The sequence below is a fragment of the Neolamprologus multifasciatus genome, chromosome 8, assembly GCF_963576455.1.
Source record: "Neolamprologus multifasciatus chromosome 8, fNeoMul1.2, whole genome shotgun sequence".
NCBI classification, from domain to species: Eukaryota; Metazoa; Chordata; class Actinopteri; order Cichliformes; family Cichlidae; genus Neolamprologus; species Neolamprologus multifasciatus.
Genome location: NC_140446.1, coordinates 19776289 through 19796531, shown reverse-complemented (window position 1 = coordinate 19796531; position 20243 = coordinate 19776289). Strand labels below are relative to the sequence as shown.

Sequence of the window (20243 nt, the reverse complement as noted above, 5' to 3'; positions counted from 1 at the left end):
CACAGAGTTTTTAATGTGGAGAGAAAAAAAGTGTGTACATTTATATATGCTGTTGGAAATTTTCTCACCTGTTTATGCTCTCCTTGTTTGAGTTATGACTTTGTCGCTGGTCTCAGAGTCAATTCTGGTCTAACAGGCAAGTTACACAAGAGTGATGTGGACACTGAAGTCTGCATAAGGTACACAAAGGAGTAAAGTGTGTATAGCACTTGGTGCAGTGGCCCCCTGCCCCCAAGCTAGGCGACTGGCTCCAGCAGATCCTAGGAACAACATCAAGATCTTTGTCCAGAAGAGTGCAGTCCTAGAAACAGCTACTGTGCAGGACCCTGAAGCTCCCAGGGCCCAAGCTTGAAAGATAAATACCACCCGCAGGGGGAAGAGGAGAAAAAAAAACAGAGAGATATTATAATTTATTTGGCTTCAAAATATCACTTTTTAAATCTTCTGTCTAATTGAGAAATGTATTAAACTTATTAATGATGAACACTATTATTTGCATCACATTGTACAATCATTTCATTAGTTTTCTGTGGATGCATGTGTATTTTTATTTTGAGTTGCTTTGCAAAGTAACAAATAATGGTTTACAGTTCATTTCATTCCACATGGATTTAACCCACATAGCTGATTGCTGATTATAAATAATTCCCGTGTTTAACTATATCAGCTAAACAACTTAATATACTAATTGTTACCCTTCCTACTGTAAATGCCTGATTTTATCAGACACATGCATATTGTGTAATTATACAGGGTTTGACCTTTTTTTTAAAAAAAAAAAATAAATATTCCAAGCAAACGTTTTTATACAATTTTTTCTCCACTTTTCTGGACTAATTTCAGCACACAATGGAAAGTTGTTACAACAGCAACAAAATAATCAGACGAAGAAGAAAAGAAACTAACCAATCAGGGCTCACGTACAACTTGCAGCCAATCAGCGTAAACTTGGACAAATTTTAAAAACTCACCCGCCATGATTGTTATGTTTCTGCACTGAGCGTGTACGTTGCGCTGTCAGGTTTTAGTAAGTAGACAAAAAAGAAAAGAAAAAAAATTGTTCCTCTTTGGAAAAAGAAAAAAGGTAAGTTGGGTTTTTAATCATAAAAGTTGTTCACTTAGATATATTTGTTAACGGAACGTTGAACTCTGCGCGAGTCCTTCTGTCAACAGTCGCGGTGGAGTGGGTTACAAAGCTAGCATTGGTTGAATAATTAGCTCGTGTTCCTGGTTCGCCTTTGAAAGTATCTATTTCTACTCACTACACTTTTTAGTAGCAGTAGAACAAAACACTGCTGGCTTACGTTTACTTTCTCCGCTTTTTGCCGTATTATACTTTGCTTTTACTCAGGTCTGTAGTTGGTGTAAGTTTCACGTCTCCTTCAAATCATACCTGATTGCACCGTATTTGAATTACTGTGCAGAGGTGTGGGGCAATACTTACAAATGTTCGCTATCATCAATCTTTATATTACAAAAAAGGGCCATAAGGATAATCCATAAAACCGGTTACAGAGATCATACAAATCCACTATTCTTAAAATCAAAAATTCTCAAATTCACAGATCTGGTTCATTTTCTCACTGCACAAATTATATATAAAGCAATAAATAACCTGCTTCCTGACAATATTCTAAAAATGTTTTCTAAAAGGGACCGGGGATACAATTTGAGGGGGGAATTAAATTTAAAACATCCTCGTATCCGTACAACATTAAAAAGTTTTTGCATCCCTGTGTGTTGAGTGAAACTGTGGAACAGACTAAGTAAAGATATAAAGCAATGTCCGAGCATGGCACAGTTTAAAAAGCGGTTTAAGGAGATGGTTTTTACAGGGTACAGGGAGGAGGTAGAGATTTGATAGGGTGTTCTTGTCTAATATTTTCATGTGTGTGCGGGTGCACGGGTATGTTGGTATGGGTATATATATATTTGTAGGTTGTGTATCCTTTGAGGTGTTAATGGGGTTATTGAAAATGTGTATATGTGCGTATGTGTAAATACGTATGTATGGATAGATAGAAACATATATGTATATATATAAAAAAATAAATTAAAAAAAAAAAGAATAATAATAATTTAAAAAAAAAATACACATGACATATAATGTGATTGCAAGGAGGTATTTCGGTAGTCTATAAATTACTAGATAGTGGAAAAGGGGTGGGATTAAATAAGCTCATGCTTCTTCCTGCTCCTTTTTGAACATAAAAGATATTTGTAGTTGTGGTTGCTCGTTTTCTTTTTGTTTTGCTTTGTTTATTTGTCTCTTTTAATTCTATGTTGTTGTACTTTTTTAACATGTTCAAAATAAAGATTCAATCAATCAATCAATACTTTAATCCAGTAACACTGACGTTGACGTTTGGTTGCAGAGAAACCACCAAGGAAAAAAATTAAGCCATCGCGACGCCATTCCTGTCGTTGCTTTAACGCAATTGTTTGTAAGAATTTCCAGAGAATAATAAAAGCGGGAGGGGAAAAACAGCGTCAATATGTTTGATTTGTTGGTGGTTACGTCTGCAAGCTTGTAGCTAAACAGGCCAAAATGAAGCAGTTTTTGCCGTGTTACCATTTATAGTGCCTAGCCTATACCACATACTAAGAAGTGTTTTTCTTTTCTTTTTTCCTGACAGCTCTTGCTTTATTTATTTTAATTATTGTGTGTGTGGTTTTAAAATCGCAACCACATGAATAATGACACTAATACGTTTAAAAACTTTCTAATTTCTATTCTTATAGCTGATTAAAACACAAAAAACGAAAATGTTTGCCATTCAGTTTTTGATCCCTCTCATTTTTATCTAATATGACAAATGTATCCTAATGTCTGTAATATCCATTGCATGCAATCTGCAGTACCTTTCAAAACATTATCTGTTTCCCTTCTTGAAAAATCCAGATACCTGATTATGGAGTCACGATTTGCTCACCTGCGGCAGCGGGACACCAGTGTGTCGATGCTTAGAGTAAAAATGTCTCGGAGAAGGTCTCATTCCCAGAAGGAGAATCGAGAACGTACCGTGAACACCCGGAGGCAGCTGGATAAACTCCCAGAGCTGGAAATGTCCTCCCTGGATGCCTCTATTGCAGTGGCCAATATGTCAACCATACAAGAGAAGACTAAAAACAATGAAAAACCTGCTAAAGGTATAACTTCACAGTTTAAAAAAAAAAAAAATGCACTGCTCTAGCTCTAGCTGATTTGTGCCCTTTCCCATGCTTGTTCCTCCACAGCAAAAGCAGTGGAAGATAGGTTGAAACAGCTCGAGCGCTGGAAGGAGCGGAAGGCTCTTGAGAAGGAGAAAGAGAAGAGGGAAAGGGAACGTAAAGGGGTGTTTAAGATTGGTCTGTATCATCCAACGGGAACCATTACCTCACTACCTGCTGTCCCAGATGCCTCAACAAAAATCCAAGAGGTAAGAGGGGACTTATCAAAAAACACTTTAGATAATTTATTCTAAAACATGTCTGTGAATCACACTACTTCCCTTTCTTTTTGTTGGTTCTTTCATAACTGTGATGACCACGTAATATCAGAGGGTTTTGTTTTGTTTTGTTTTGTTTTGTTTTTGTCTCAGTGGAATTTATTTATTTTTGGTTATGTTTTCAGAAAAAGGCGAACACTGCTCCATCCCAAAGTATTAGAGTCACTCGTTCAATGAAACAGCAGCAGCAAGTGGAGAAGGTACTGTTTTCTTCCACACATGCACCATTGTTTTCACAGGTTTTGTATTTAACTATTTAAAACAAAAAACTAATACTTTGTTCATTTGTTTTTCTGCAGCCTCTGAAGATACAAGATCCAAATACTGGAGTGAAGAAGGGTAAATTAACTGAATGCCCCTTAATTGACTTTTTATTTTTATTTTTAAATGCAGCTTTAGATTAGAAGCAGTTTTAGTAATGACCTTCTTCTCTTTCTGTAGGACAATCTGCTGTGGAAAGATCAACAAGGACCCGGGTAGCTTTTGCCAAGCCTGCATCAACTACAACCAAGACCAAAGGTACAAATAATTTAAAAAAAAAAAAAAAAAAACTGCCCTTGAAACCAGCCATTGTGCTTTTTTTGTTTTGCAGTACTGCATTCCTGTGTTTAGCTCTTAATTTGTGTCTGTATTATCCCATTCTACCATAGAAGCACCTGCCGTACGAGCTTTGTCAACCAGATCTGCCAACAGACCTCCAGTTCCTGTGGTAAAGGGCAAACCTAAGGACAAGACTGCAGGTATTGTCTGGTTTGGAAGCTCATTTAATATCGAAACTGGGGAGGGAAGTTAAGAAATGGCGTTGAGGTTTAAAACCTAAATGGATATTTGTTTGTGTTTAATGTCTCTCACCAGTGTCCGATGCAAGAACCACAAGGAGCCGAGCAAATCTTAATCCTGTGGCTCCCCTGTCTGGTGCACAAAGGAACTGTAAAGGTATCATGAACCAAAAAACCAAAACAAAATTTGTTCCAAATGTGTCTGCCTCACTTTACATTGTGAACAGTTGTTGGAATTTCTCTCACCATTTTTGTTGTTCTTCTTTATGAAACACAGAAGCAGTCAATGACAGTGTCCATCATGCTATCTCAGAGGTGAGCAGTTCAGTGAAACACACGGCAAACTAAACTTGTGATCAATTTTTAAGTAACTTGGAGTTTAATTGCTTTGCTGCTCCTGTCGTGTGCAGGAACCTGAGCTGACAGAGCCTGAGATGCAAGACATTGAGAAAAGACCTAGTCCTCCCAGCCTGACACCATGTGCTGAGGAAGAAGACATGGTGGTGGATCAATCTCCAGCCAAGCCTGTTTCTGCTGATCTCGTCCCATCTACATCCTCATTTGCTCCAGAAGGTTTTCTCTTCCAGGCTCCGACTGGCTTGTCATCCTTCAAGTTTGAGCCTCTCACACCTCGTTCAGCAGACTCCTTCCTTACACCAAGGTCTGCTTCTTTTTTCCGTTTCATCTGCTCAAATTTTCCTTTTGCTAAATATGTACTGAAACACTGATGTTGGCCACAGTATTGCAAAACACCAATTAATAGATGCGTTTACTGCTGTTGTTACTCAGCATTACTGTGACGAGTCAGGCAGTAGTATATTATAGTATTCTGTTTAGGGTGTCTGCAAGTTTAATAATAGAAATACTATACCAGAGTATTGATCTATATCACAGGAGGAAGCAATGTTATATTTTAGCACTGATATTTCTGTTTGTTATGATGTTGCAGATTTTTCTTTTTTGGGCCCTTTTTTAAAGAAAATATGTAGGCTTTAAAATTTCAGTCAATCTAAAAGCAGTGCTGTTCTTTCCATCCAGCTCCAGCTTCAACATTCCACCAGCCCCTGTATTCAGTGATGAGCAGAGCGAATCGTGTCCACCTAAATCTCCTCTGCGCTCTCCTCCTCATACCTCTCCCACAGTTGCCCCTACAAGTCCAAGTGGATCTGTGGAAACAAAGCACGACGTACCATATTTCAGGTACTTTTCATATCGTTTAGTCTTTCAAAAAAGAACCTTTTTTTTCTTTCTTTTTTTTTTTTAAACATTTTCTTTTAAATTCTTCAGATCAGAAATGGCCAATGAGACAGAGAGACTGACGGGCTTGTCTCTCCACTGGGAGTCTAAAGTGGAGGATGAGTCCATCCCAGAAGAAAGTGAGTTTATCTTCTACACCAATTGATTATTAAAATCTTGAATATTTAATTTTGGTTCTGTAGATAGTTGTTGTTTTCATATGAGGAAAATGGTGGATTTCTCTGACTAATAGTAATTTTGTTATCTTTTTTCTCATCGTGTTCAGTGAGAGATCGCATGCGCACAGCTGTTGGCCAAGCACGGCTGTTGATGAAAGAACGCTTCAACCAATTCAGCGGTCTGGTGGACGACTGTGAGCTAGGCCGAGGGGAGAAGGTCACCACCTGCACTGACCTGCAGGGGTTCTGGGACATGGTTTATTACCAGGTGATGCCTCAAGAGAGGTGCAACACGCACATTAACACGCAAACAAGGAGAAGAGGCCTAACATCTGTTTTGCACTCTTTCCCCATTCTAGGTCGAGGATGTCAACAAGAAGTTTGACGCTCTGAAAGAAGCAGAGGAGCGAGGCTGGGTGGAGGAGCACAAGCCTCCACCACGACAGAAGAAAGTAGTGAAGGTAAAGATTCCTAATTTAAGCTTTGGTTCAAAAACACACAGCTGTGCCATCATAAAACTGACTATATTAACACATCACCCAACTAATCATTGAGTTTTATGGTTGTTGTTTCTGTAGTCATTTGCATATGAAGGCCTCTGTGTTTAAGAAAACAGCTTGTCCTGTCTTTTTAACAGAAACAGCCAGCAGCATCTGCCAAGCCTGCAGGAACTAATGCAGCAGCTAAGGCTCGTCTGGCTGCCGCAAAAGCAGCCATGAAAGCCAAAAAGCAGGCAGCTGAGGCAGAGAAGGCAGCCGGTGCTGCTAACACTGAAGACTGTCTCGTCTTGGGCTCTCAGAATCCACACCCACAGGCAGGGGCTCAAAAGCAGGACACAGTGGTCTTTGATGGAGGCTTCTTCCAGGTGGAGAGCCCAGCTAAACAATCAGGTGACTTGCATGCCAAAAGTTTGTACTTTAGATGACTCTGGATTTGGTCTAATCATATTGCACATGTTGGGGTTTTTTCTTTGTTCAGTTAGGAGATCCAGCCATTTAAATGCTGCTGTGCTGCCTGGGGTCTCTCCCTGCTCCACATATCTCTCACCTAGAAGGGTCACCCGGCGCTCCCTTGCGTTGGCTCAGACACCTGTTCAACATGTTCACACACCTGCACACCTCCGCCTCACTGTCAGACAAACCCCAGAACCAAAGTCTCAGTGCGGCACTCCTCAGGCGACCCGGAGCAGAAGGGACATTGTGAACATCTCTATGGATTTCTCACCTGTCAAGGAAGTGATTTCAGATGACACCCAACCTGACGGATGCCCTGCACAAGTGTCAGAAAAAGTCTCCACAGACATTGCCTCTGTTCCACAACTCCTTCCAGCAATCCTCGAGCCAGCCGAGGATGTAACTGTTGATAACCCTGTCAGTCCAGCAGTTCCAGGCTCTCCGTGCAAACAACCTACCGTGCCCCCAGCTCCTGAGCCCTCATCAGCCCCGAGCTTTACACTATCGCTCTGTGCAACTCCTAGCCAACCTTCCGTCTCTTCATCTGCTGTGCAGGGCCTCGTGGAGACTCGGTGTCACACACCAGACAGCACAGTTGTTGAGGTAAAATAAATTTCCCCCCCAATTCTGTGTTGTGCCTCAGAACTTTTTTTTTTTTTTTTTTTGGGGGGGGGGGGGGGTGTTTCTAGCCATGTAATGAATATATTATTCTCTTGTAATTTTAGGAAATTTCTGGACTGGATTTTGAGAGATACCTCCAGTCCTCAGACAGATGCAGCCTGTCACCAAGGGACACAGTTGCTATAGAGACGCTGTCACCCATGGCAGTGGATGTAGAGATGGAGAGTCCTAGAAGACAACCTATGAACTTTCTTACTGAGAAAGAGTCTGGTAAGACTAATGTTTTATAACTTGGCAACACTAACTAATGAGAGATGATGAGAGAGATTTTTATGTTGAAGTGTTGGGGTTTTTGTTTTTTGTTTTTTTTGTCACCACATTTTAAAAACTACACACTTTCACCGTTTTATTCATTCTTTTGCTCACTTCTGTCACGACAGCACTGCCAGCGGTGTCTTCGGTGTTAACTCCTCACTCACGACAGGTCAAAGTTTTTCCACTTTTCTTCTAAACACTAGGGTTTTATGGAGTGTTTAAGTATATATATTGCCTAATGTTTTGTCCAAAATTGTCTTTGTGATTTTTCTTTTAATTTTTTTCCCTTTATTCTTTAGGTACAGACAGCAAAGTCTGCCTTGCTTCTCTTCACCCCAGACCCGAAGGACAAGATACGCCAGTCAGTCTGTCCAAGTGACCTCATGGTCTTCACCCCTCCTAACATTTAGTAAAGAGACTGAAGAAAGTAAAGAGAAATGTTTTTTGTTTTTTTTTTTAAACTTGTTTTAGCAACTTTTTACACTGTTTTTATATTAAAAAAATATTTTTGACGTTCTTAGATGAGTAGAAAAGTTTTCTCACACAAAGTTCTAATTAAAGTTTTGGTTACAACCAATAAAGAACTCTATCTATATCCAATCACAAATGAAGAAAATGCTCAACGCTGTTATTACTGACTGCTTTTATTTGTTAAAACAGGATACACAAACAGAACAGTTTGTTTCATCTTGTATTCATCAATTTTCTGGGGGGGGGTTTGCTAAGGAGGGGGGGGGGGGCATTTCATCTGAGAAGAGATGCAGTCACAAAATCTTTGTTGCAAAGTGGCAACTTGGAAAATTTGAAGCTTTTTCATGAAACCAGCCCTTTACTTGCATGTCTCCTTAATAATGGAGTACAACGTGTGTGAGGTCATTGTATTAATATTTTCACTTCATAATGCTCTAAACTGAACCAACAAAACTAAGGACATGTTAGCTGCATGTTGTTTTGACAGCATTATTTGGCTTTTGTTTCATCTTATCTAGAGCAATCTGTCTCTGAGATTCTGGGTGGTGCTTTTCTTCCATTATGTTTCTTGTCACTAACTGGTAATAGTCAGATGCTGGGAAGAAAAAGTGGTTGAAGAATTCATCGACAGTCTTCATCTTAAGTTCCAATTTGCGGTCTTTAGTGTTTTCTGCTGGTCTGCGCATGATTTCACCTCCAGGGTCGTCTGTGTACTCTAAAGGAAATAAACATGTTAGGCATTTTTGTTCTGACACAATCATTCTGAGAATTTGAAAGTACAAACCAGTTCTAAATATCATGTGATTTGTGAAGTGTGTATTTACTGGGCATGTCTAGCTTACATTGAATACAATAAATGTCCCTTCATTTTCTGAACCATTCTCATGTAAAACTTTGGGTCTAGGAAATTTTGAATCTGTAATGATGACAGAAGAATGACATCAAGGGAAACAAATTTAAGCCTTTTTAGGTGGTCAGTCTGCAAACCATTTAAGCATTTTCAAGGCAAAGTCATGGACTTGGTTTACATCCCAGTCACCACTGAAATGAAAGGTTATTGGTTTAAGTTCTTCCAAAAAAAAACCCTGCCCAGGCAAGATAAGACCTGCTTCTAGAAGGACTGAAGTCCTATCTATGCACATATATACACACACAGGCATGCATACACTGAAATGATAAACCAAACCTGCAGGCTTGGGTATCTCGTTGGCTTCCGTCTTGACATCCCACTGACTTCCATCCTGAGCACTGGAAATCCCAGTCTGCAATAAAGATGGGATTTCATCTTATTAAAGATTTTAGCAAAGTTACTGCCAGTTTTGTGGCATATTCCAGATGCAGCCCCAGTCATCTTTTTGTGCATATAGTGTTGGTTGTTTTGTCAACCAATACTGGCCTGTATCGGCTAGTAAAACTGCCAGAAGGAAAAATGAGTAACACTGAAAGTAAATGAATAGTGAAAAAATACAGGAGCTCCTTAATTTTAAAATATCTAATTATGTCACAGCTTGCAAAAATATGTTTGGTCCTTAATATGTTTGAACAACTAAATATTTTACTTGTGACATGACATTACAAGGTTAGCAGATACAGAGATTATGAAAGCGTTGAGACAGGATCTGACCAATTGGAAGGGGCTCTTTTTTGTCTGTATCATCTCTTCACTGACGTCCACCTCAGGCGAATCCTTCTTGGTTTCAGTGTTGGACCCAGAAACCCTATGGTCCTCCTTCAGTGTTTCAGAAACCTGCTCACATGAAACTTCTGCGCAGCCCAGAAGCACCTCAAAAAACTCGAGGAACGTAATCTGCAATCGAAAGAACAGAACAACAGCTCTCATGATTCAAAAAGAGGAATATTGCACCAAAAAACAGCTGAATGAGTTTACTGATGTAAACAGACCTCCAGATCAACACTGGCCGAAAGGTTGTTGGGGTTGTGGCTTTCTGTATTGATAATCTCCAATAACCTCCTTGTGGTCAGCTTATGGTCCAACAAATGGAGATCCTGCAAGTGGTTACAACAGGAGGTTTTAACTGTGATTAATTGTTTTCATGATAAATAGGCATGCCATTCATCCTATCTGCTGTTGTTGTTGATAAAGACATTTAAATCAGATTTGTTTGACCATAAATCCACTTTAATTTTTTTAAAGTATTGTATTAATGTCAAATCTGGGACATAAAACTTTCATTCAGTTTTATTTATATAGTGCCAAATTACAACAACAGTTGTTTCTGTGTGCTTTATAATATAAGGAAAAGACGTTGCAATAATACAGGGTTAACCCAAACAATCAGATAACGCCTAACAACAAGCACTTGGTTAAAGTGGGAAGGAAAAATTCCCATTTAACAGGAAGGAAGAAACCTCCAGCAGAACCAGGAGGAAGAGCCACCTGCCATGACCAGCTGGGAGTGAAGGGAAAGAGGGACTAGAGCAGCAGTAATCATTTAATACTGAGAAGCTTTTAGGTTGCACTGATGAAACAGGCAGCAAAAATGTAATGTACTATTTATACCAGCAAAGAAAAGTGTTACAGTTTGTTGCACCTTGAACATCCACAGCAGGTGACGGCAGGTCATGGTCTGTTCATCCCTGGTGGCTGTGCAGAAAAGCTGAAAGACTTCCCAGCACCTCTTCATATAGTTCATAGCCACCACTCCAACATCTGGCTGCCTAAACAGAAAGCCTGGACAGACGCAGCTATTGTTAATGAACAGTTAGTACTACATACTGTATTAAGCAAGAGTGTTAAACACTACAACATCAGGTTTCTACAGGAGTATCAAAACCTGTGAAGAAACCCAAGTGAGGAACCAACAAACTTCTAAACCAAAACATTAGTAGTAACTGAACTTTTCTTTCACCGATTTGCTCTTTTAGTTCTGATTACAGTGTAGTTTGCTGTTACCTAGCAGTACCGCTGATGAATGGATTGTCTCTGAAGTTCACCAGCTAGTGAAATACAATTTAAATGAATCACATACAATTGAGTCTGTAGCATGTGTAAGCACCTTTTACATTCTTAGCATTTGGAAGAATGTCATCTATCATCAGTTTGGAAAAACAGGCAGCCAGAAGGTACTTTGGTGACCTGTAAATAGAGAAAAAAAGGAATTATTACAGATAATTGATCACGATTAATCCCGATTAAACAAAGTTTTCTTGAGTATAAACAAACTGATTTTATTAAGTTTCCCAATCTCTGCAGCTGTCATCAGGGGACACCCCAGGCAGTTTCATTGTGATATCTTCTGATAAAGGTAGGAACAGGTTCCCTTACACCATGTCTTTACTGTGGATGTGGTGGGCCACAATGACAAGATAGCTGATGAGCTTGCGAAGCAGCACAGGCGTGAAAGGCGAGTGTATCTCTGCTGGATCAACATCCTCTGAAACACACAGAGTGAAAGCGGTTAAAATAACCTATAAATACTCTCAGAGGATCATTCAGTGTCTGTTGTGGAGCAGTCCCTTTCACCTCTGATAAGACGGTCTATCTGTGTCAGAGTTATGCCGCGGTGATGAATGTTACAGTCTTTGAGCAGGCGCCAGAACTGAAGACGGGACAGCAGGAGGGTGTTCTCCGGGGAGCAGGCATAACCAAGCCTGCTGTAGAAACTACAAATTGACCTCAGCTCTCTTTCTTGCCTCAGCACCACAAACTCCACCTGTTACACATGATGCACAGTTTCAGGGTGGGAACACGGCTGTAAATGAGGACGCTGGGCTGAGGACTGACCTGCTTGCGCTCTGTGTCACGTTTTCTTTCCGGGATCATGTCCAGGAGACAGTCAATGTTCAGAGCCATGTCTGGTCCCAGTAAAGATGAGTTACTATGTGACAGCGGGAACACACCTATGAGAAATTTCAGAAGGATTTCAAGACTGCAGGATTGCTTATTTCCTCCTTTTTTATTTTGAACATACTCTTGAATACTGTTGCTCCTTACCGAGAGGAGCACTATGTGCTCTCAGGTTGGGTGTGATAATTTGGTCATCCACAAAGTGTCCCTCGAATGCACGCCCGTCAGTCAGTGTGAATTTTCCCTGACAAAGGTGACATTTTTCTGAATTTTACAATCAGAGTTGATTCATTCTGCACTTTTAATAAATCAGTAAGAAAGCATACTGTGGATTTCTCTAAACGTTTTCCAGCTGACAGTGAAACACACCTGCCCGTGCTTTTTATTGTTCTTCCATTCTCCTTCATAGATCGCACCACCAGCGTAGTAAAAGGTTCCCCATCCATGCCTCTGACCCTGAGCAAACTCCCCTGTGTATCGATTGCTCTGGGAATACTGGGATCCATCTTTTCGCCTTAAATTCCAGACATGTGTACCTTGGCCATGCTGCCGCAGGAGCAACCAAAACATAAATCTGATTCAAGACAGTTACATTTTTTTAAGCTTTATAACTTCATATATAATTAAATTAGGGTTTTCTTTCATACCTGCACTCCATCCTGCCATGCCCCAACATACTTCTGTCCCAGATTCAGCCACCGCATCGTGCCTTTTCCATGCCTCTGGTTGGTCTTCCACTCACCAGAGTAAGTGTTCCCAGAAGGGTAGCTATCAGGAACAGATGTTATTGCAGGGTAATTCAAATACAACACCAGATGAGGAGATATATTCACTTGATGCATACCATCTCAGTCCACATCCTTCTCTGTTGTTCCTCACCCAATCTCCTTTGTACCAAGAGTTTTTTTCCTCGTTATAATACGCCATACCCTAGCACAAACGAGACCAATTAAAAAGAGACAAACAAATTCCTAAAAAAATGACAAAATCAATGGTAAATCATACCTTTCCATGTCTCTTGCCCTGATGCCACTGCCCGCTGTAAAACAAGCTGTTTTGGGTACATTTGTAGGTTCCTGTCCCATGTGGTATACCGTTGTAAACCTCCCCCTTATAGGTGCTGCCATCTGGCCATGTATAAGTGCCCTGGCCCATGGGAATATTGCGTACAAACTCTCCCTATTAGATAAATTCAATTCAGTATTTTGCCTGCATTCTTTTATCAAAGACTTTGCCTCCACATTATATTTCATTACACCTTACTGACCTGTATTTTTATGAGTGTGTATATAAAGGATGGCTGTTTTTAGAAATGTTACATATACATTGACTTTTCAAAAACCCTGCTTAAGAAAGGATACTGTACAGTTAGTTAATTTAATGCATAATTTCTGTATGCTACCTCATATTTTAGTCCAGCTGCCTGTGTGAATATGCCGAATCCATCCATAAGTCCTTTGGAAAACATGCCCTTCACAAAAATACAGTTCAAACATACATTTTTTTATTTGTTTGATGCATTTTTTTTGGAAGGATATAAACACATTTCAAAATATATTATAATATAATAAATTCTTAATTGATTTATGAAATTAGGTCATTATTTGTATTTGAAATTCATTTGTAAAGCTGTACCTTGTACACATGGCCTCCTTCAAAATAAGCTACACCTTGTCCATGAAACTGCCCTTCACAGGTTTCCCCTTCATATCTGTCAGAGACACCAAACCTCACATCCAGCTCTGATTGTACACAGGTTACTCACGACCCTGAGTAACTTATACGTTCTTTAAAAACAATTATTCACATAACTAATGTCGTGAGTAACAATTTACCTCTGTTCAGTTAAGATAACAAGTGGGGGAAGCTCATAGTTGCCATCGTCCTCGGGCTGCTCGTCCCTGTCAGGATGATTCTGGAGCTTGATTTGGCTCATCGTCATCGACTTTTAAGATCGTCTACCCTCCTCCGTTTTTGATGTCATACCCAACTGTTATCGTTTTCCCTTTTTATTATTATTTTTCCCAATCAAACATTTTCCTAAGCCTCTTTTAGTGCACTCAAGTACTGCACAAGCTGGGAATAGGAACTTAACCATGGCAACGGACGCTTACAACTACGGAAGCCTGAAAGAAAGCCTTCATTTGTGTTTTCATGGCTAATCCTTGGTCACACCATGACCTGGTGGGCTTTGAATGCGCCACTGATCTAGTATTTACGATAACCTTAATAAAAGGCATTTTGTGAGCGCAAATAAGTAAATAATAAAACATATTTTCCAGATACAGCAGTCGAACACTTTCAAGCGTCATTAAACACTCATTATGGATTTCAAAGTAAAGGAAAATACATTATTTCCATTATTAAATTACTTCTGCTAATCTTAAATCGGCATTTGCTACTGGAAATTCAGATAGTCTGATGTGTATAACGTTTACAAATCCAGTGGCTGATGAAACGATCTCAAATCTTGTGGTCCTAAAATGACGATATTTACAGAGCGTTTGCTTTTCTGCATTTACCTTGAAACCCAGAATAAGGAGTGAATCTTGGTTGACCTCACTCAGGTAGCAGACCCATTCAGTCAACACAACACAATGCAAACCTGTAAATAAATGATTTAAAGTAACAGAGACAGAATACATATATTTTTCAAGTATCTTTTTTTATTGTTCTGTGTAGTGTATGTTAAAATAAAAAAAATATAATATGTAATATACATTTTTAAAATCTAAACACAACTAAACATGACATTAAATCAATAACAAACCATTTAACTCTACAATATACCGTAAGAGTGGTTTGACAGAAGTAATCTGGAGTGAGGACACATTTGAGTTATCTTAAATCAGTTACTCCAACAGTTCCTTCTTTTGCAGACTCAGTATTGTGAGATTACGTCCAGGTTAGCGAGGTGCCTCATGGTTGGCCTGCCGTGAGGACAGTTCCATGGATGCTCGATCTCCCCCATGTGAACCACGAGCTTCTTCATCTCATTAACACTCAGAGCAGTGCCGATCATCACCTGATGAGCAGAAAATGTATCAAAAGGCATTTTCAAAATAATATGCTATGCAATTTCCCTATAATTACATTTTTAAAAGATCTTAGATAACTACAAATTACCAGCATTACTAACAGGGTGTATCATACCATATAGTTTATGTATGTAGCTTTCCAAATCAAGCTTCCTCAAAGATGAATATCATTTCTGAGTCCAAAAAAACGTAATATCACGATGGGCAAAACAATCTAGAAATCAAGGCTTCAAAAGTGGACTTTAGAAACCAATAAGTGGCCACGTCCATCCTTTATATACAGTCAATGCTGCAGTCTATGACTATCCAGGCAAAACTTGAGCGAGCACTTAAAAACAACATCACAGTGATATAAACTCACAGATTTCCGACAAGCTCTGGAGGCGAACATCTGCCTGACTCTGGATGGTCGACACATAACCCCTGGACTGTCGCTCAGCATGAAGATCAGTTCTTCGATGTCTGATGGACCGAATGTCCAGTTTTTACTGGTGGGCAGTGAGACCAACTTCACTCTCTCCATCACCTGAGCTGCAGTCCCCAAAAAATAAACAACAAATATAAGCTTCATATTTGTAACTGTCAAAATAATCAGATCACTTTTAATCCCTGGTGTAAATTGTATTACCGTCCTCATCAACCAGAAATTCAAAGCCATTGTTCCTGAAAATCTCGATGTTCTCCATGAGTACGTTCTCACTGACTGCAGTGAGGTGAAGTTTTTGTGGGCTGCAAACAGAAAAAAATAAATAAATAAAAACATACTCGGATTGCCATTGGAAACATTCCAAACACGGTTTTACTCAGTGATTTACACTCTTACACAATGAGCTTCTGCCCTTGGAGTACGGTGTGCTGCTGTAGCATCTCAAAGTTGTACTTCTCATCTGTGGCATGCTGGTCAATCATGAAAAGGTCCGACTTGAGTTTTGTGATAATGAAGCCCAGGTTAAACTGACCGATGATCTCCATTTCTTTAAACATTTCTTTACTGAAGGGATTAAAAACATTTTTCTTTTAATTATTTGTTTGAAAATTACACACCGACAGTTAAGTCCATACCTCTAAAATCTACCTGATCTCCTTCTTGAGCTCTTCTTCTGCACTCTGGTTTTCTCCTGGATTGATCTTGGCTCTGAAGCGTCTGTACAGCAGCTCTTCCCCGGCCCTTTGTTTCTGCTGGTCCTGTAACTTCCTCGTCTTCTTTGCAAGCTCTGCTAAAGAGAACTGAAGATGCACAGTCCTCCTCTGCAGGCAGACTGGAGCATCCACTGTCAAGGGAGGTTTCTCACCAGCGTTTGAAAAAGTGCTGGATTCTTCTTCTGAAGGGAAATGTGGATCGTCTTTCCTGGCCCTCTTGGCCTCTGGGCTGACAGCAGAGTCCTCATAAGGAGTGCATGCTTCAGTCTCTAACTCTGGATCTTCGGGAACAGTGTGACTGTTGCCTGATGTCTCTTTAAAAGTTTCATTATTAACACTCGTTCTGTCCACTTTTGGAGGACTGGACTCCAGGTCAGAACACTGAATATCGGGTTTTGCTTCAGCTGTGTTACAACTGGACCCAGCACTGTCTTTTTGAGAATCAGTGTCCTTGCAGGACATCATTCGGTACCTAAACCCATCTAGCACCGACTTCCCTGCCGACGAGCATTTATCCAGCTGTCTTGTGTATTTTAATGGAGATTTTAAACGTGAGTTGCAGGAAGAAGTTTTTACAGGATCCTTAAAAAAAGACTGCAGTGTTTTCTGTGTTGTGCCACTGCCGGAAGCTTTTTCCTTACTCGACTTCCCAGAACTGGAACTGTAATGACTTGAAAAAGCAGCTTTTAGGCCGGCCAGATTCAGGGATGACTTTGGGCTCAGAATAACAGATTCTGTGTCCTCCTCACGTTCTGCCTTGTTCTCGTTAGACAAGACAGTTCGGCAAGGTTCAGATGTTGATGTTGCATCTATGAAGAAGCACAGAAACAAAATGAAACTTTTAAGAACAGCTAATAAAAATACCATTCATTGGAAAAGGGATAATTAAATACTGAACACAAAATGTGCTGATTTGATTAAACCTGGCATATGGACCATATGCTATGATATCCCATGAAGTAACTGTAACAAATACTTATAAAATAAAAAACTGAAAATAATATATGAATCCATGCTTCATTTGATAATACTTTGTAATACTTTATGGACTTCTCCCATAAAGTAAACAGATTTTGTGAAAAGATTCTACACGTGGCCATGCATTATTAGAAGATAAATACTATGTAGCTCTCATGCTCCCACACTTAATTAAATCATAACCATGGCGTTATTTCCTCCTTCCCTTACATTACTAACCAGTAAGCGCAAGGACAAATATTCCTAAAAACCTCTCAGTGTTGCTATTTTACCGTATTATTAATGTGAAGATATGAGGGTCCACATGTGAAGGTGTATTCTTACTGGTGCTGGGTGCAGGTGTATAGTTCAGGCTTATCTTATTGACTCCACCCTCATACATGGCGATGAGAGAGGTCTTCAGAATAGCCAACAGGAGTTTCTCCTCCTGAAGGAAAATCTGTCGCTTGTCCGGGGTTACATTCACATCCACACACTCTGAAAACACAACGCACATGCACTCAGGGAAATCAAGCGGTGTCCATAAATTACATCAGCTTGATTAATCCCCATTTTCTCACCTGAAGCAACAGCTACGTTCAAGGCAACAAATGGATACTGATGTCTGTTGTACATGTGATACACTTCGTTTACGAGTTTGGTCACCTGCAGGGTGAGAATAACCAGAGGTCAGGCAGGAATGATGAATTCTGACACCTCCTCATAAAGCCACTCAGCAGGAATTACCTTCAGGGGGTCACAAGGCCGATTGTTAATGAAAAAGAACTGCCTGTCTGTGGTGCTTCTCCCAACACCGTGGTCACCTTGAGACACAAAACCTGTGATCCTGTCAAAAACAAACAAAATAATAATAATTATAAAAAAGAATAACAAGAATTGAACTTGAATAATAACAAGAATTGTGCAAAAAGGTCTTCCTATAAAACACTCACGAGAAAAGCTGTTTGGGTAGATCTGCATCCTTGAGTCCATATTCTTCAACAACATTTTCAGTGGGAGAAACTTGCTGGAAAGGTAGAAGACTCTGCAGCTGCAAGATGTACAGCCAGCACATAATCACAGAAAAAAAAAAAAAAATGAAATAAAACATTTAGCAAGCACATGAACTGCTTTTTGACGAGCCTCTTTTATGAAGTATCAGGCCAGTGGCTTTGTTGTTATTAGCAACAGCATATTAACCTGCTTTGGTCCAAATATGGCTCCAATGTTGTCTCTCATACTTTGGCTGCCACTAGTGCTGAGGACGGTGCTGCGCTTTCCCTGCCCATTTTGGTTGGAGCAGGTAATGCGCACTCCTGTAGAAATGATACAGTAGGACTGCAGCACATGTATCATTTTGGCATACTCCTAAAAACACAGAACAAGATAATAGCCGTTATTAAGGTCTGTTGACATTGTTGATCTAATTTGTTACTTTAAAGTTAAACTTGGCATAGAAAATACCCATTCCTGCCGCCGCCTCTCATCTAGGACAACTCCAGAGTAGAACAAAGCCCAGGAAACTGGCTCTGGAGTCCGGGTTGTATGTTGAGGCGAACCAGCCTATCTCTGAGAGATGTAACATACCACGTACCACAAGCTAGTTTTGAAAGCCACGGATCAACACACCAGGACCTTGTCCCTGATCACCGCTCACCCCACTGGGACTGGCTCACGGGTGGAACCCTGGTAACCCTGAGTTTTTAACCCTTGATTTTTTTTGGACTTCATAGGGGTTGTTAGAATCGCTCTTTGTCTGGCTCCTCACCCAGGACCAATTTGCCTTGGGAGACCCTACCAGGGACAAACTGCCCCTGACAACATAACTCCTGGGATCACCGGAACGCACAAACCCCTCCACCGCGATAAGGTGGCGATTCACAGAGGGGGCACCTGAACCCCACTTTTGGAAAACTCAGTATGTGAAGAAAGACAATGAAAGAGATGACTGAATGCCCGACCTTCTTAATATTGCGTTGAAACTCCTTGTGTCGAACAGGCAGGGTGGAAAAGAGCTGCTGCAGGCTGACCGTGGTGCCCTGTTGCCGAGGATGAGGGGTCTTCTGCACTAGGTGGCCTTTGTGGTCAAAAACCAACTTTGTGCCCACCTGGCTGGACTCGTGGCAGGTAATGACACTTAAGTCACTACGATAAGGAGCAAGAGCAAATTGTAGCTGGCAAATAATTTAGTTTTATATCTAAAATTACCGCAGAACTTTAAATACTTTACCTCAGAGCACATAAAGAGCTCAGGGCTTCACCTCTGAACCCAAATGTTTCCACGTGGATGAGGTCAGAGAAATCCCTCAGCTTTGATGTGTGGTGCTTCAGTGCTGTGGAACACACAGATGATTTCTTCTTAACAAACAAGCACAGGCAGATATTGTCTAATTACACAGATACAAAGGTGACACTTACTCAGTCCTTCAAAGTTGGCCTCCTCAACACCTTTGCCATTGTCTGCCACCTCCACTTGTTCAGCTCCACTCTCCTTCAGCTTGACATCTGCAGCATGCAAACATGTGATACATTAAACTATATCTAACAATGCAAAACAGTATTATTAAGCAAACAGGGGACTCTATCGAAAAATACTTTGAGTAAATATTTAATTACCAATGTTGGTGGCTCCTGCATCAATGCTATTCTCCACCAACTCTTTGACAGCAGTGGCCAAAGTCAGCACCACCTGTCCTGAGCAAATCTGATGCACCGAGTGCTTATCAATAGCTCTGATGGCCCCGGCAGGTTCAGAGCTGCAGCAAAGAAAAGCAATGTTGAATTCCAGTGTACAAGGTAACAAAAGTTTAAAAAACACAAACATATCCATATGAACAAATGCTCTCGCTAGCTTACCATGCATCAGACATCCTCTAAGAGTGGAGTGACTTGAGAGTTTAAATTAGTTTTTTCTGTAAAACACTGAATAGTTAGTCCCTGCCGTCCCTTCTGTCAAATAGTATCATTGGCACTGCTTGCCAGTACATCCACTACCCGACACCATGCTGTAAACACAAACCTAAAGCAAGTCCCGCGCGAACTGCGCAGATTGCTCGCGAGCGTCACGTGTGCGCGGAACAGCGCAGCTTCCTATTAAAAGCAGCAAAACAGTAATATAATGAGTGTGTAAGAACACAACCTCAAAAATAAATACAATAGTAGCGAAAAAGTAAAATAAATGGCACTGTTAGAGCAAGTATTTTTAAAGCTGTTGCCTAAAGCTTAGTATTATTTCATCACCAAATCGACTCCGTGACG

General features: G+C 40.3%; 3 protein-coding genes across 6 annotated transcripts; 1 reads left to right on the top strand and 2 right to left on the bottom strand.

Annotated features, from left to right (window-relative positions):
- The first annotated feature begins 952 nt into the window (after positions 1-952).
- dlgap5 (discs, large (Drosophila) homolog-associated protein 5) lies at positions 953-8195 on the top strand. Of its 3 annotated transcripts, none has more exons than XM_085169948.1 (19): positions 953-1084; positions 2903-3150; positions 3238-3419; positions 3614-3688; positions 3788-3827; positions 3930-4007; positions 4142-4228; positions 4344-4424; positions 4545-4582; positions 4678-4928; positions 5306-5467; positions 5555-5643; positions 5790-5950; positions 6042-6143; positions 6320-6572; positions 6661-7238; positions 7361-7526; positions 7697-7740; positions 7871-8195. In XM_085169948.1, the coding sequence occupies exons 2-19, from the start codon at positions 2913-2915 to the stop codon at positions 7979-7981; spliced, it is 2736 nt and encodes a 911-aa protein (XP_085026074.1). In that variant the 5' UTR covers positions 953-1084; positions 2903-2912; the 3' UTR covers positions 7982-8195. The 3 variants fall into 3 exon arrangements, with proteins under 3 accessions (XP_085026074.1, XP_085026073.1, XP_085026075.1); XM_085169947.1 differs by having other exon boundaries at positions 4139-4228; XM_085169949.1 differs by lacking the exon at positions 7697-7740 and having other exon boundaries at positions 4139-4228.
- Positions 8196-8197: 2 nt separating this feature from the next.
- rsph10b (radial spoke head 10 homolog B) lies at positions 8198-13971 on the bottom strand. 2 transcript variants are annotated; one of them, XM_085169951.1, is made up of 17 exons: positions 13686-13971; positions 13486-13561; positions 13253-13321; positions 12856-13029; positions 12695-12780; positions 12498-12618; positions 12220-12396; positions 11998-12094; positions 11788-11903; positions 11527-11716; positions 11329-11437; positions 11060-11139; positions 10595-10734; positions 9945-10049; positions 9667-9849; positions 9229-9304; positions 8198-8757 (listed from the first exon to the last, which is right to left on the bottom strand). In XM_085169951.1, exons 1-17 carry the CDS (start codon positions 13790-13792, stop codon positions 8507-8509), a joined length of 2157 nt encoding a protein of 718 aa, XP_085026077.1. In that variant the 5' UTR covers positions 13793-13971; the 3' UTR covers positions 8198-8506. The 2 variants fall into 2 exon arrangements, with proteins under 2 accessions (XP_085026077.1, XP_085026078.1); XM_085169952.1 differs by having other exon boundaries at positions 9712-9849; positions 13686-13969.
- Positions 13972-14498: 527 nt separating this feature from the next.
- pms2 (PMS1 homolog 2, mismatch repair system component) lies at positions 14499-20064 on the bottom strand. The gene is made up of 15 exons (XM_085169950.1): positions 19842-20064; positions 19602-19741; positions 19404-19490; positions 19216-19318; positions 18947-19130; positions 18186-18353; positions 17939-18036; positions 17733-17832; positions 17567-17651; positions 17331-17483; positions 15964-16837; positions 15712-15879; positions 15517-15617; positions 15250-15419; positions 14499-14875 (listed from the first exon to the last, which is right to left on the bottom strand). Exons 1-15 carry the CDS (start codon positions 19853-19855, stop codon positions 14732-14734), a joined length of 2589 nt encoding a protein of 862 aa, XP_085026076.1. The 5' UTR covers positions 19856-20064; the 3' UTR covers positions 14499-14731.
- Positions 20065-20243: the final 179 nt, after the last annotated feature.